General features: G+C 41.8%; 1 protein-coding gene across 22 annotated transcripts in view; it reads right to left on the reverse strand.

The window, feature by feature from the left end:
• Nucleotides 1-15,275, reverse strand: part of bt (projectin protein bent) — a 50,625-nt gene continuing 35,350 nt past the window's right edge. For 20 of the 22 annotated variants that reach the window (XM_070287737.1, XM_070287733.1, XM_070287738.1 and 17 more), the window contains 10 exons: nt 14,917-15,216; nt 5,370-14,849; nt 4,320-5,298; nt 3,919-4,260; nt 2,814-3,856; nt 2,397-2,453; nt 1,862-1,947; nt 1,676-1,802; nt 1,184-1,486; nt 1-1,087 (listed from right to left, as the gene is read on the reverse strand). In XM_070287737.1, coding sequence (XP_070143838.1) covers nt 453-1,087; nt 1,184-1,486; nt 1,676-1,802; nt 1,862-1,947; nt 2,397-2,453; nt 2,814-3,856; nt 3,919-4,260; nt 4,320-5,298; nt 5,370-14,849; nt 14,917-15,216 — 13,352 coding nt within the window. In that variant the 3' untranslated portion in view covers nt 1-452. The remainder of the gene's footprint in view (nt 1,088-1,183; nt 1,487-1,675; nt 1,803-1,861; nt 1,948-2,396; nt 2,454-2,813; nt 3,857-3,918; nt 4,261-4,319; nt 5,299-5,369; nt 14,850-14,916; nt 15,217-15,275) is intronic. The other 2 variants (XM_070287736.1, XM_070287722.1) reach the window with 1 other exon arrangement.

A 15,275-nucleotide genomic window follows, 5' to 3' on the forward strand; every position in this document is an offset into this window, starting at 1 on the left:
TATTATTATATTTTTGTTTTATTTTTTAAATATTTTTTTTTTGTCAATTACTGCCTTTTTCACATTTTTGTCTTTATTATTGTCGCTTGTTATACAACAGATCGATCTTCCATTTCAAAAACTTAATAGTCTCAAATACTTGAATGGCTAAAGTTTAAAGATCTTAGTTTTGAGGATGCCAAAAGTCATCCAAGCAATGAGAGGCCTTATAATTTCCGTAGTAGAAGGATCTGTGAGTGAGTTTCGTGTAGCCATTTTTATAAAAATGTGAATATACATTTGTAGATTATAAAATAAATTAATAGTATTTCTACATATAATACGTGAAATTATACATTTTTAATATTCCAGGAAGGATGATGGTTCGAAATGCGTAATGTGATGATGATAGCGAGACTTTTCGATGAGCAGTCTAAATTTTCTGGGTATACTCCTAAGCCAAGTATGTATGCTTACGATTCTGTATTGTGTACGTTTAATGAGAAGGCGCATATACTTTCACCCTTTTTGGCCACAGCCTTTGCTTGGTATTGGCCAACATCGTCCAAATTACACTTGGCGACCGTGAAACAATACCGGTTGCTATCCCTTGTAAATGAGTATCGTGAAAGTGTTTCGTCTATTGGTTTCCCGTCCTTAACCCACACTAAATTAAGAAGTTCCGAGTCCAATTCACATTCAAATGTAGTACTTTCTGTTTCCATTACTGAAACGGATGTGGGGAACTTTACGAACACTGGGAACTTGGGCTCATCTCCGGGCACAGATACATTAATGGTGCAGGTGCTAAAGGATTCACCAACATCGTTAAAGGCTTCACAAGTATAGGTGCCACCGTCTTCCGGAAAAATTTCGGCAATTTGCAAGCGATATATATTCGCTTCGTTTGTATATTGGAAATCTTTGCTAGGCTTAATTTCCTTGTTATTGTGCAACCAAACAACATCGAAGTGTTCGGCGCCGATGATGCGGCAAGCCAATGTTACGGCGTCGCCGTCCTTAACAAAGCGCGACTCCAAGTGACTAACTATCTTAGGTGCCTTGTCACTGGCAATCACATGGCGTTTTAATGAATTCTTATCGAGAGCTAAAACAAATACAAAAAGAGGAAAAATCAATTAATTTAATTATTAAGCTAAGACGCAGTTGTTCTTGTATTTTGACTTGAGGTTAAAATACTTACGCTTTATTGTTAATTTGCATTTAGTTTCCACAGCGCAAATCGAATTTGTGGCCGTACAAGTAAAGACTCCTTCATCTTCTGGAAAAACCTCATTGATGGTTAAGGTTGCGGCACCGTTTCTATATTTTAAATCCATAATGTCCGAAGATGAGATAGATTTTCCATTTTTGGACCAAGTTATTTGTGGCTCTGGATCGCCCTTAACCTGACAAGTTAATACCAATTGTTCGCCATCATGAATAGTTAGATCGTGGAGGACTTTAGTAAACTCTGGCTTGCACATCAAAGAGTCATCCGGAGGAACTACGAAATAATATATGAAGGAAACCATAAGCCATATTTATTTTTTACCTTTCTTTTTAGGCAGTAGGTTGCGAAAACAGTGAAGGAGTCATTTTCGAGTACATATATTTTTTTGATCAGCCTCAAAGCTGACTCGATCTACACATGTTCAAATTTTCTTCGATTAAGGTTTTTTTTTTAATTACTTACGTATTAGTTCTTTGGTAGCACTGCGTGACCTTGATGGGCTACCAGGGGCCTGTAAGCTGTTCGATGCGTACTTCTTTTTGCTAGAAATGCTATTTTGTGCCGCTAAAGATTCGTCTTTTTTGTTGGCCTGGCGATTTTTTATATATTAATTATAAAACAATGAAAGATTTTAATGACAGCTCTTGCCTTTGTTTCAGAAGTTGGGTTGTACTGCCGAGATGAAATTATTGGTGGCGGTGCTGGCTTTAATGGCTGCTCTATGTACTTCCGGTCTGTTTAAAATATTATTATATTATTATATCTCATAAATTGTACTTGTTGGTTTGATTAAATATTAGTATATGCAACAATATGCATGGTAGAAAAGGTTTACTATTTTATTTTTTTTTAACATTATTAGTAAATCTCATGATTGTTTTTTATATGTATTTTGAAACAAATTAATAAAATTATTTTAAACATCTGTACAAAGTATTGATCTTTTCAAAAGGAGAACTAACTGTCATGTTTGGATTTGTTAAAATATCTAAATTATCCCCTTAAGCAATCTAAAATATTTAGACTGGAAAATTGCCTAATTAATGTTACAAAAAATTGTATTTACTTGAACTCATCTATTATTTTCATATTGTGTTCAGTTGATGTATTATAGGTGCATGCCAGGGACAATAAAATGGGTATAATTTTATTCAATTTTATTATTTGTTAATTCATAGTTTACCTCCTGAATACAGAAAATTGTGGGCAAGTTGGGCCTGCTCAGGCGTAACCCATTCTCCTGGGAAAAAGTTTAATTTTTTACATTTAGTATATAATAATATTTAATTTAAATTATTAAAATACTATAAAAGAGACTCACTTATACGTAGGTAATATTTAACATTTTTGTTTAATATAAAAAAAGACAAATTCTATATATCATATTATATACAGAACTTGAACTACATATATAACCCAACGTAAATGTGCAATTGTGGACCACAATAGAGTTCATTTTCTTGCTAGATACCTATACAATTGATAATGTATTTTAAGCAGAATATTAAATAAAGCCCCAGAATACAGTCTGATGTAAGAAGAAAATATTAAATATATAAAATTGCAATTTTCGTCCCTTTTAAAAGCTATAGTTTTTTACCTTCAACAATTACAACGCATTCGGTTTCATCCGTTCCATGGCGGTTTGTAGCCTTGCAAATGTACTTGCCGGAATCGGATGGCTTGCAATCAATGATTTCCATTGTGACGACACCATCTGAATGTGTCATGGCATACTCGTATTTGCTAAGCTCACGACCATCCTTGTACCACTTGACCGAGGGCACAGGTTTTCCACTAAGGCAACATAAAAGTTTACAGGTGTCGCGGGCCTGCATAACTCGCGGCCGCAATAGGAATGTAAAACTGGGGGCCGATTCGGATTCTTCTTGCCAGAACGTATATGGCAAAGGCTCTCGTCGACGAACTGGCGTTGATTCCGTACGGAGCTTGGGCAATTCCTTTGGCAATGGTTGAACGTTAAGGAAGACAACTTCTTCCCTTGAACCATAATGATTCTCTGCACGTATTATATATTCACCGCGGTCGTCTAATTTGACACGATTGATGATGAAGTAATAATCATCTCCAGTATAGCGCTTCATAAACTTGACACTCTGTCGTAATTCAATATTATTGTGGGACCAGGTAACCGTCGGCGTGGCTATGGCAATGCATCGACAATAGAACTTTACGCTCTGTCCTTCATAACAGAATTGGGATGATGGTCGAATAACAAATCGTGGCGCTGCTTGTCTTCGGTCAATTACCGTATCATAAATCTTATATTTTTCCATTAGTAATTTACGCAGAGAAGAGTATTCGGACAGCCTTCCCATTGGCAATAAATATTTTTCGAAGTCTTCATATTTCTTTCGCAATTTTTCGCGATACGCCAAATAACGATCACGGTTAAGAGCTTGAGTGCTACCACTATGCTCTCCGGTTAACCAAGGATGCAAAAGGCATTCATGTGCTGTCATACGCTTCTCCTTGTTAGACACCAAAAGCTTGCGGATGAAATCTTTGCCTTCTTCAGAAATATGCTTGAAAGATTGTTGATCAAATTCCCAATCGCAGGCCTTGACGTTCTTAAGAGTTTGCACATCATTATCGCCGGCGAACGGTGACAGGCCGCTTAATCTATAAATAAGAAAATATAGTAATACTTAGCTACTCTATCTGATTAAGTAAGAAAAACTTACAGAACATACGCCAATACACCCGTTGCCCACATATCCGTATAGAATCCAACGGGCTCTCTGTTTACAATTTCCGGAGCAGCAAACTCCGCAGTGCCTGTGGTAATTTTTACCACTTCATTTGGATCTAGCCTAGTGGCCAAGCCAAAGTCAATAAGTTTGACATTCGTGCTCAATCTAGTTTGGCACATGATATTCTCGGGCTTAATGTCTAAATGTATAATGTTTTTCTCGTGCATATGACGAATTCCTTCGCATATTTGCCTCATGTAATTAATAACCTCAGCTTCCGTCATCACATAACCTTCGGTGGTAATACGTTCAAATAGTTCACCACCAGATAAGCTGCAGAAAGAAGATTTGCCATAATATATAGTTAAAAAATTGGATATAAATAAACTTACAATTCCAAGATGAGAACCATTTCATCATCATCCTCGAATGCATCATGCAAGTTTATTAACTTTTGATGATGCAGCTGATTCATAACATCGATTTCCCTACGAATCAGATCCTTTTCAATGGCATGTGAGACTGGAATGAACTTGGCGGCAAATATATTTCCAGTACTACGCTCGCGACAGCGATGCACCACACCAAAAGCACCAGTTCCGATCTCCTCCAATATATCGTACTTATCGTAGACACTTTGCTGCGATATTTCAACTGGCTGCGGTACAAATTTCGAGTAGATGTCAAAGACATACGAATCGTAGTCCTTGATGGGTCCATCAGCTTTACCCCGCACCTTTTTGCCATTCGCATCGAGTTCGTATTTACGTTCGGTCGGTTTCTTCTTAATTGATTGTTTCGTTTTAATAAGAGTGCTTGGTTCAGATGGGTCTGAACGTCCATAAACATTGTCCGCATATGTACGGAAATCGTATTCTTTACCGGACGTTAGACCACTGACGGCCATTGAGGTGAACCGTGTATTACCCACGCGAATCCATGAGGATAAGGGATGCTCACGGCGCTCTACATAATAATTAGTGATGTCGCTGCCACCATCCCAGACCGGGGCTTTCCAATTCAGAGACAACGAATCAGTGCCAATACTTTCGATAGTGAGGAAGCGTGGCGGATCGGGGCGATCGCTTATTTGCACATGGACTACCGCTGTATCAGAGCCAAGTTCATTTTCTGCGGTTATTCTATAAGGTCCCGAGTCCAATCGGGATCCATCACGAATTGTTAGAACTGCATGTCTTTCTTTTACCTCCACATGGTAATGTCCACCAGACTCAATATTCTCACCTTCCCTAACCCAGTGTATGCGTGGCTTGGGATATCCAGTGAAAGGGATTTTGATTATAACATTTTCACCCTTGTCGAAGTAGGCAGTGTCCCTGAATCTAGGTGGAACGTTCAGTTTGGGAGAAGCTGTAGGGAAAGATTATTTCGTATTATTTATGATTTGCATATTAGAAATATAAAGACTATTCTTAACTCACTCATAATAGCTAAAGCAGCTCTTGTTGATTTTGCGCCCGCTTTGTTAACGGCGCGACATACATATTCATCGGCATCTTCGCCAAATACGTCATTGATATTTAAGAAATAGTTCTCGCCTTCTGAGAAGATGTGATATCTTGCCCCAGTGGTTATCTCTCGTGCGCCCTTATACCAGGTAATAGTTGGTTTTGGAACGCCCGAAATGGTGCAAGTAAATTGGGCATTATGATTTTGAATGCAATTGGCATCTCGTAATGGTTTCACAATCAATGGAGATGACGCAGCTTTTGGATCTATTATCTTGATAGCCTGCGAAGCGATTGAATGCTTCGAAAGGCCTGCAACATTCTGAGCAAAGATACGAAACTCGTATTGTCGACCTTCGATCAAATTGGAGCAGTTTAGTTGAGGAGCAGCACAGATGGTAACATTTACACGCTGCCATGTATCACTGCCAACTTCACGTTTATCGATCCAATAGCCTTGAATGTGAGAACCGCCGTCCGATTCTGGCTTACTCCATTCCAAATGCACAAAGTCACCGCCAATCTCAAGGATCTCGGGAATGCCTGGTGGCGAGGGTGGGTCAATTGGGGCCTTAGCTCGTATTGAATTCAAACCCTCAAGAGGAGGGCCCATTCCGTTCTCATTAACAGCCATAACACGGAAAATATATTCCTGATTCTCGAGTAGACCTTGGACATTGAAGGAGGAATCTTTACAAGTACTAGACACGGTTATCCAGTGTGGTGAGGAAACATCCTTACGTTCTACAACATAGTGAGTAACTTTAAGGCCACCATCATAGGATGGTGGACGCCAGGCCAAAGTACACGAATGCTTGTTAATGTGAGAGATTCCCATTGGTCCGATGGGTGCTGAAGGTAGACCCGTGATGTGCATATTAAATTGACCAATGGCACTACCCGAATCATTAGCAAATTCAATTTGATATTGACCTACATCGCTCTTGACAATATCACGTAGAAATATGGCCACGTAGTCATCAAACACGGTAAGCTTGATGTGACTGTCATCACCGCTGTCCGACTTTGCTACCACTTCATTGTTACGTTTTAATATTACAGTCAATGGCTGATCGCCAGAATAGTAGACTTTAATCTTGCCGTTATCACCCTCGGGTAAGTAAAGCTCACTGGGGATTCGGTTAATTATTGGCGGAGAACCGATCTTGAGATAACCAGAGGTATGAACAAAACCAAGAGAATTGATTGCCTCGCATGTATAGTCACCATCGTCGCCAGCCTGCACATTTGAGATGTGCAATCGGAAGAGTCCATCCTTGGAGTCGCAAGTAATTCGTCCACCACACATTTGAATTTCTTTACCATTTCGAAGCCATCTTGCTGTTGGGAGTGGCTTACCCGACGCCTCACATTGTAAGGTGAAATCTTTGCCATATGGCGCAAGACGATCATGAAGTCTTGTTATCCATTCCGGTTTCTCTCCACCAATCACTTCACAAACCTTAATGGGCATTGTACATAAGCTTGGCTCCGATCTTCCCGCTGAGTTAACAGCAAATATACGAAACTCGTAATCGCCCATTTCAATCAGGTTGATAACTGTAAATTCCGTATCTAAAACATTGTAATCGTTACACTTAACCCAAACGGCACCACCAATGTCCCTTCGCTCAATAATGTACCCAGTAATACGAGAGCCACCGTCTCTTAAGGGCTTCTCCCACTTCAAGTCGACATAATTTTTACCAACCTTGGTAACTTGCGGTGTTCCCGGTGGCGATGGAACGCTAAATTTGCCTTTTAGCTTAAACCGCAAGGAGGGTGGCGAGGGCTTGCTCAATCCTGCAGCATTTTTTGCCTTTATTCTGAACTCATATTCAGAACCATTGGTTAAGTTATATAATTGATATTTGGTATCTTTAATGAGATAGTCATAGGTATTCCACGATGAATCATTTACTATATCACGATATTCAATTTGATAACCTTGAATACGGGAGCCACCATCGCCGGCGGGGCGTGTCCAAATAAGGGTGACGTTTCCAGAGTCCCAATCAATTACCTTAGGTTGGCCCGGTTCATCTGGGACTGTGAATTGATGTTTTGCAATAATGGGTTCGGGGATTTCAAGTGGATCGGATAAGCCATATTGATTCTCGGCTCTAACGCGGAAATGATACTTATGTTGTGGCTCCAAACCCATGACGTCGTAATGGGTGTTTCGAACGAAGCTACTAACCTTTACCCATGTTCCGCTGGCATCGAGTTTTTCGACAACATAATTGGTAATTGGTGAACCGCCATCATCTAACGGAGTCTTCCAAGCAAGTGTGCATGTGTCCGGTGTTATATCATATGCATTTAAGGGTCCCTGCGGTGGTCCCGGTCTATCCACAACTGTCACATGGCATGAGGCTGTGTCGGAACCCTTACTATTGGTCAGTGTGATGGTGTACGAACCAGTTTCGCTTCTCATCGCAGATGTATTATAGTAAACCGAGGCATAATCGTCCGTAACAAATTTGATGCGTTTATCGGGTACTACATCAAGGCCATTTAACTGCCATGACGGGGTTGGCCTTGGGTTAGCGTGATATGGTACTGTTATGTGAAATTCTTCACCGGCTATTACCGTCATATCACGTATCGATAAATCAGATGTTATCTTTGGTGCATGAGGTGGTCGGCGGCAGAAGATTAGATCACTGGCTGCACTATAACCAGATTGACCAGCCGCATTAATGGCCGCTACTCTGAATTCATATTCAGCATTTTCTATTAGATTTGGTATCTTACAGGTTAAGTCGGGGCACAGCAAATGGACTGCCTTTGTCCATTTATCCTCGCCCAACAGGCGTTTTTCGATTATATAGCCCATAATGGGAGAACCACCATCATGCTTTGGCTTTGACCATGCTATTGTTATGCTGTCTTCCGTCGAGTCAATGCCCCGCGGTATTCCAGGTACATTGGGTATATCAAATGGATGTCGGGCTCGAATTGGCTCTGTTGTATTGGCCGGATCAGATTGTCCATATTTATTTTCGGCTATAACACGGAAATCGTACTCCTTGTTAATACCAAGGTTACGCACTCGTACAAATGGTACTGTACAGAAGCTACTGACTTTGGTCCATGTGGAGGAACGAGCTTCCTTCTTCTCAATAATATAATTCTGTATAGAAGAGCCGCCATCGTCCTTCGGTGGATTCCAATATAGTGTTAGGGAATCTCCCCCAAATTCGTCTGCTCGCAAGTTTGTTGGCGGAGATGGTCTGTCCAAAACTTTAACATTAATAGTCGCAGTATCAAATCCAGATGGATTCTTTAACTGTAGACGGTATTGACCGGAATCCGAACGTTTCGAGTTTTTGACCACAAACGAAGCAGCGTCATCGGTCAAATGCTGATGGACACGGGTATCAACATCATCTAGAACACTGTCATTGGAATACCAAAAGGCATTTGGCTTGGGAAAAGCCACATATGGAACATGGATACTAAAATCATCACCAGCTCGGCATATAATATCACGTACATTACCCAAATCCATGCAAGGTTTATTGGGTTGTTCCTCAATAGTCACGGGCTGTGAAGCCTTTGATGGCTGTGAACGGCCAACATCATTTTCGGCAATAACACGGAATGAGTATTCCTCACCCTCCTTCAGATTTGGTACCGTATAAACCGTTGAGCTAATTGGCGTTTCAAAAACTGGCTTCCAATCCTTGTCATTTTTAGCCCGCATTTCGAGGTGATAGCCCTTAATTCGAGATTTTCCATCGTTGCGCGGTGGTCGCCATGATAACGTAACACTATCCTTAAATATGCGATCGGGCTTAGGTGGTTCTGGTGAATCAGGACAATATCGCTGTAGTTCTGCCGTGACTGTATCCGATGGTTTTGATGGTTGACCGGGGCCAGCTTCGTTTAATGCAATTACCCGGAACTCATATCGAGCTCCTTCCCGTAAATCTGTAACTGTATAGCTAGTATTTGGTGTTGGGTAATTATTGCACTTAATCCATTCTCCACCGCGTTCACGTCTCTCCACAATGTAACCGGATATGGGCTTGCCGCCACAATAGTCGGGAGGATGCCATTCTAAGCTGACGGAGCTTGGAGAATATGCAGCAATAGTTGGCTGGGATGGAGGACCGGGTGGATCGAAGGGTGATTTTGCCAAAACAGGTTTGCCTTCGAGAGCATCGGAAGTACCATAAATATTTTCCGCTCGCACACGGAACACATATTTTTTGCCTTCGGTTAGGCCCTTAACAGTGTAGTTTGTCTTAGGACAATAAGCGGGCACTGGCTTCCAGTCGTCCACTCCAAATTCAGAGAATTCAATTATATAACCAGTTATTTCACTGCCACCATCATCTTTAGATGGATTCCATTGCAACGATATGTGATCGGGCGCGGTTTCTGTATAGCTCAACGGTCCTTCCGGTATCGATGGTTTGTCAACAACAACAATTTCAATGTTCGCAGAGTCCTTGCCATATTCATTACTAGCGGAGATTGTATAAGATCCAGCATCTTTTCTATTTGAGTCTTCAATACGGAAAATGGTCCTTTCAGAGTTTGTGTCGTAGGAAACACGCTTGTTTTCAGCGACCTTTATATCACCGCGCTTCCAATCAATAGTTGGTGTAGGAGCCCCGGAAATTGGTATAGTGATGTTAACAGGTTCACCGGCACGCACCTTAACACGTCGTCCCACCAAGCCATCTAAATATAGTCTTGGTTTTTCGCGTAGAGGTCGAGCATCGAAAGTTGATGATGGCTCTGAAGCCTTACCATTGCCAGCGGCATTAACCGCCGATATTCTATATTGATATTGATGGTTCGATGATACTCGATCGTCTTGATACTCTGTTGTAGGGACTGGCTGTCCATTTATTTTGATCCATCGTCCAGTGCCCATATCACGACGTTCGATGTCATAGCCAATAATGGGTGAACCACCATTACTTATAGGCTGTTTCCACTTGATTGATATCTGATCCTTGTCACTATCCGTTAGCTCGGGTTTGCCTGGAGTTCCGGGTACTGTATATTGGTTTTTGGCAATTACCGGTTGATCTGAAGTTAGTGGATCAGAGCGTCCTTGTAGATTTTCAGCCATTACCCTAAACTCATATTTGGTTCCTTCTAAGAGTCTAGGTACTACAGCATGATTGTATTTTGCATTAACATAATTAACAGCTGGAACCCAACCACCGCCATGGGTTAGATCACGTTTTTCTATAACATATGCTGAAATCTCAGAGCCACCATTATCCTTTGGTGGCTTCCAAGATATAGTTACCGAATTCGCTGTGATTTCCTCATATTCCATGGGACCATCGGGGGGGGCGGGACGATCGAGTACTATAAGTTCGAAGCTGCCTTCATCGATGCCCGAATCATTGCGTAAAAGTAAGTGATATATTCCTGAATCGGAACGTTGACAGTTAACAGTGTGGACTACAGTATGATGACCAATGGAGGTAATGGTTGATCTTTCATTTGATTTTAATGAATCATTATTTTGCGTCCATATCGCTTCTGGTGCAGGTTCACCAATAAAATCAATATCAGTGTGGAAGATAAGACCGCACTTGATACGTATCTCATGTAGGGGTGTGATTATCTTTGGTGGCAAATAGCGTGCCTTAACCATTATCATATCGGATGGTTCCGATGGCTCTGATTGTCCCGCTTGATTCACTGCAATCACTCTAAATTCATACTCCTGTCCTTCGGTCAGTTCTGGCACTGTCGCCGAATTCTTATTTGATGGGACATGTAGCACGTTAATCCAATATGGATTGCCCTTTTCCTTTTTCTGTACAATATACTCGGTTAGTGGAGCTCCACCGTCACTCTTAGGTACAGCCCATTGTAAGTCAACATGATCGCAGCCCCAGTCCGTTATATTTGGTTTACCGGGAGCATCCGGTTCATCAAACTCGTTCTTAGCAATTATACTCTTAGTTGCCTCTAACGCATCAGATTCCCCAATGGCATTAACAGCCTTGACGCGGAACAAGTATTCTTTGCGATGAACAAGCCTTGTGACATCGTGTACAGGATGTGTGCTCATGCCAGCATCTGACCAAGTTCCTCGCGACATGTCCATTTTTTCAATTATATAATGCAAAATGGGTGAGCCACCATCATCTTCTGGGACATTCCAAGCCAAATGGCAGCCATCTCTGGAAATCTTAGTAATATCTAAAGGTCCCTTCGGGGCTGATGGACGATCCAAAACTGTGGCATGCGCCGATGCATCGAATGAGCCATGCTCGTTTTTCAAGATTAACGTATATCGACCTTCGTCACTACGCAATGCCGATGGTATTTCGAAGTTTAATTCGTTTTGGAATAACGTAGACTCACCTCGGGAATTTAAGCCAATTTCTTTGCCATTATATAACCATTTAATGGTTGGCTTTGGTGATGCCTCAATTGGTAAATTCCAACCCAATCGCTTGCCAGCATGAACGGTAATATCGTTCAAAAGGGATTTGTCAAAGAATGGTGCCAGGAATCGTGGCTTGCAAATAACCGTGCTTGATGGATCAGATGGATCACTGGGTCCACCTCGGTTAACGGCTATTACACGGAATTCGTATTCACCACCGTCTGTTAATTCTGGGATGTGAGCTTTGCACTCATCACTTGGAACGACAGCAGCTCGTTCCCATTGACCAAACTTGGGCCGCTTCTCAACAATATATGACGTGATGGGTGCTCCACCGTCTTTCTTTGGTGCGGCCCACTCCAAGTCGACAAAGTCTTTGCCCCAATCAACGGCCTGTGGTTGACCGGGCTTATCGGGATGCGAATATGGATCTTTGGCAGTTATCGGCTGTGACGTAGTCAGAGGCTGGGATTGTCCCTGTTTGTTTACAGCTCGAACTCTAAAGCTATAATCATGATTTTCAATTAGATTATCGGCACGAATTTCAGTGCCAGCACTTTCACCAACTGGAATCCATCTCATGTTTTCATTATCCATTTTTTCCACAACGTAATGTAAGATCTCAGAGCCGCCATCATCTTTGGGTGGTCGCCAGCGTAGGGCTATCGAGTTTTTGGTAACATCGCCATTGCGTAATGGTCCTTCTGGCGTACTTGGTACATCCAAAATGATAACCTTAACGGTGTGTTTATCGATACCATTTATGTTTCGAGCCACTAGGGTGTAAGTCCCCGTATCCGAACGTTTAGCATCTAATATACGTAACTTGGTTCGATCATCAAGTTGGGTAATTTTTACACGATCCGTGTTAATCACCATATTATCCTCGTGAGTCCACTCTTTTGATGGAATCGGTTCACCCGTTACTGGAACATCAAATTCAAAGACATTACCTGCCCTAATTTTTATATCCATCATAAAGTTGCGATCAATCTTGGGAGCCATATTCTTAGGTCTAGCAACGTGTGGTTCTGTGGAATCACTTGGTACACCTGGGCCTGCTTTGTTCAATGCCCTAACACGGAATTCGTATTTAACACCTTCGATGAGATCGGGAACATGACCAGTAGTGGTGTCACCACTTACCTCAGCACACTTTTCCCAATCTGGTGAATACTTGTCACGCTTTTCAATGATGTAACCTATGATGGGTGAGCCCCCATCACTTTCTGGTCTAGCCCAATCCAAATCAACAAAATCTTTGTCAAAATCTTTGATGACCGGAGTTCCGGGCTTTGTGGGCTCATCATACGGATTTTTAGCCACAATCGCTTGGCTTGTTGTCAGTGGTTCTGAGATTCCTTGACGATTCTTTGCACGAACTCTAAATTTATATTTATGTCCGGGTGTTAGACCCTTTACTTGAAGAGTGGTGGTTGGGCCGTCTGTCTCACCAGCTGGGACCCAGCGACCTGTTGCCTCATCTAGTTTTTCAATAATATAATTTTCAATGGGTTGACCACCATCATCATCCGGAGGATTCCAATTTAGATTGCAGCCCTCGGAATTTATATTATCAATCTTAAGTGGTCCATTCGGAGGCGAGGGCTTGTCAATGACTGTTACCTTCACATCAGCATTGTCTTCACCATTGGCATTCTCTGCATGAATGGTGTATAAACCGGAATCGGCTCTTGTTGCAGAAGTAACCTTTAGTTTTGTGTTGTACTCCACATTAGTTACTTTAACGTTATCCCTTGAGGTTACTTCTTTTTTCTTCAGGAACCACTTGGTTATCGGCGCAGGCTCACCAGATATTTTGCAATCAAATACAAATCCTTGCCCAGCTTTAATTCGTACTTCAATTAAGTTGGAACGATCTATGATTGGCGGCTTGTTACGTGACTTGGCAGTAATTGGGGATGTGGCGTCTGATGGTTCTCCTGGTCCAGCTGCATTGATGGCAGACACACGGAACTCATAGGCTTGTCCCTCGATTAAGTCAGGAACTGTGGCATTGCATTGATCTGCGGGAACTTCGAGGGTTTTCTCCCATTTACCAAACTTATCCTTCTTTTCAACCAGATAACCAGTTATGGGGGAACCACCATCAGTTAACGGTGCTGTCCACGCCAAGTCGATGTGATCTTTATCCCAACTGACGGCTTTAAGATTTTCTGGCTTGCCTGGCTCATCAAAGGGATTCTTGGCTATAATTGTCTCGTCCCCAATTAAGGGCTGAGACTCGCCTTCAGTATTTACAGCTGAAACACGAAACTTGTATTCATTGCCGGGAGTTAAGCCAGTTACGTTCACTTGCGGTTCATTGGAACGACAGCAGGGAATCCAACATTCTGTTTCCGGATCCAACTTGTCCACTTGGAAGTATTCAATAGGAGTACCACCATCGTCGCTTGGTCGTTTCCATTTTAAGTGACATCCGTTCTTATGAACATCTGATATTTGAAGTGGCCCGTTGGGTGGTGATGGCTTATCAGTAACAACAACATTGATAAGGACGCTATCTTTACCCGAACTATTTGTGGCAGTGACCAAATACTCGCCAGAATCACTCCGCTGCGTTGGTCTTATTACCAATTTGGTATAATAATCTGGACTTTCAATTGTCACATTTTTACCAGATGAAAGGGGGTAGGTGGAGAATTTCCATTCGACTTTAGGTGCGGGTTCACCTGTTATATTTGCATCTAATTTAAGAGCGGTTCCGGAAGATATGGTTATATCGCGAAGATTTCTTCGATCGATTTTCGGTGCAAGGTAACGTGGCTTGGCTATAAAGTTTTTGCTTGGAGCTGAAGGCTCCGATTGGCCACCTTTGTTTAAGGCAATTACCCGGAATTGGTATTCATTGCCTTCAATTAAACCTTGTACAGTAGCTATAGGAGCTGGGGAATCGGTTTCTAAGGCCTTCTCCCACAATGGGCTGTACTTATCTTTAACTTCAATAATATAACCAGTGATTGGAGAACCCCCATCACTGGCTGGCTCTGTCCAAGCCAGATCTATCTTATTAGCTGTCCAGTCGGTGGGTTCTGGTTGTCCAGGCTGTGTTGGAGCAGCTAAACAATGAATTTGAGTTAAAATCATAGTTTGAGTAACATCCTTCAAGAAATTTTAAAAACTTACTAAATGGATCCTTGGCAACAATTGTTCCCAAAGTTTCAAGTGGTTCCGATTCGCCCTCCTTGTTTAAGGCCTTGACGCGGAATTTGTACTCATGTCCTGGTACTAAACCATCAACATTGAACTCTGGTACGTCACTTTTGCCCACAGGAAGCCAAATACCGGTATCTGGATCGAATTTCTCAACCAAATAGCTTTCTATGGGTTCACCACCGTCATCCCTTGGCTTCTTCCATTTCAGTTTACAACCATCTTTGTGGATGTCGGATACTTCCAAGGGCCCTTCAGGTTTTCCAGGTTTATCTAGACCAAAATAAAAATGTATAATTACATACTTTTTAAATCAAAAAGTCTTGACCTAC

The sequence above is a fragment of the Drosophila kikkawai genome, chromosome 4 (genome assembly GCF_030179895.1).
Source record: "Drosophila kikkawai strain 14028-0561.14 chromosome 4, DkikHiC1v2, whole genome shotgun sequence".
NCBI lineage: Eukaryota > Metazoa > Arthropoda > Insecta > Diptera > Drosophilidae > Drosophila > Drosophila kikkawai.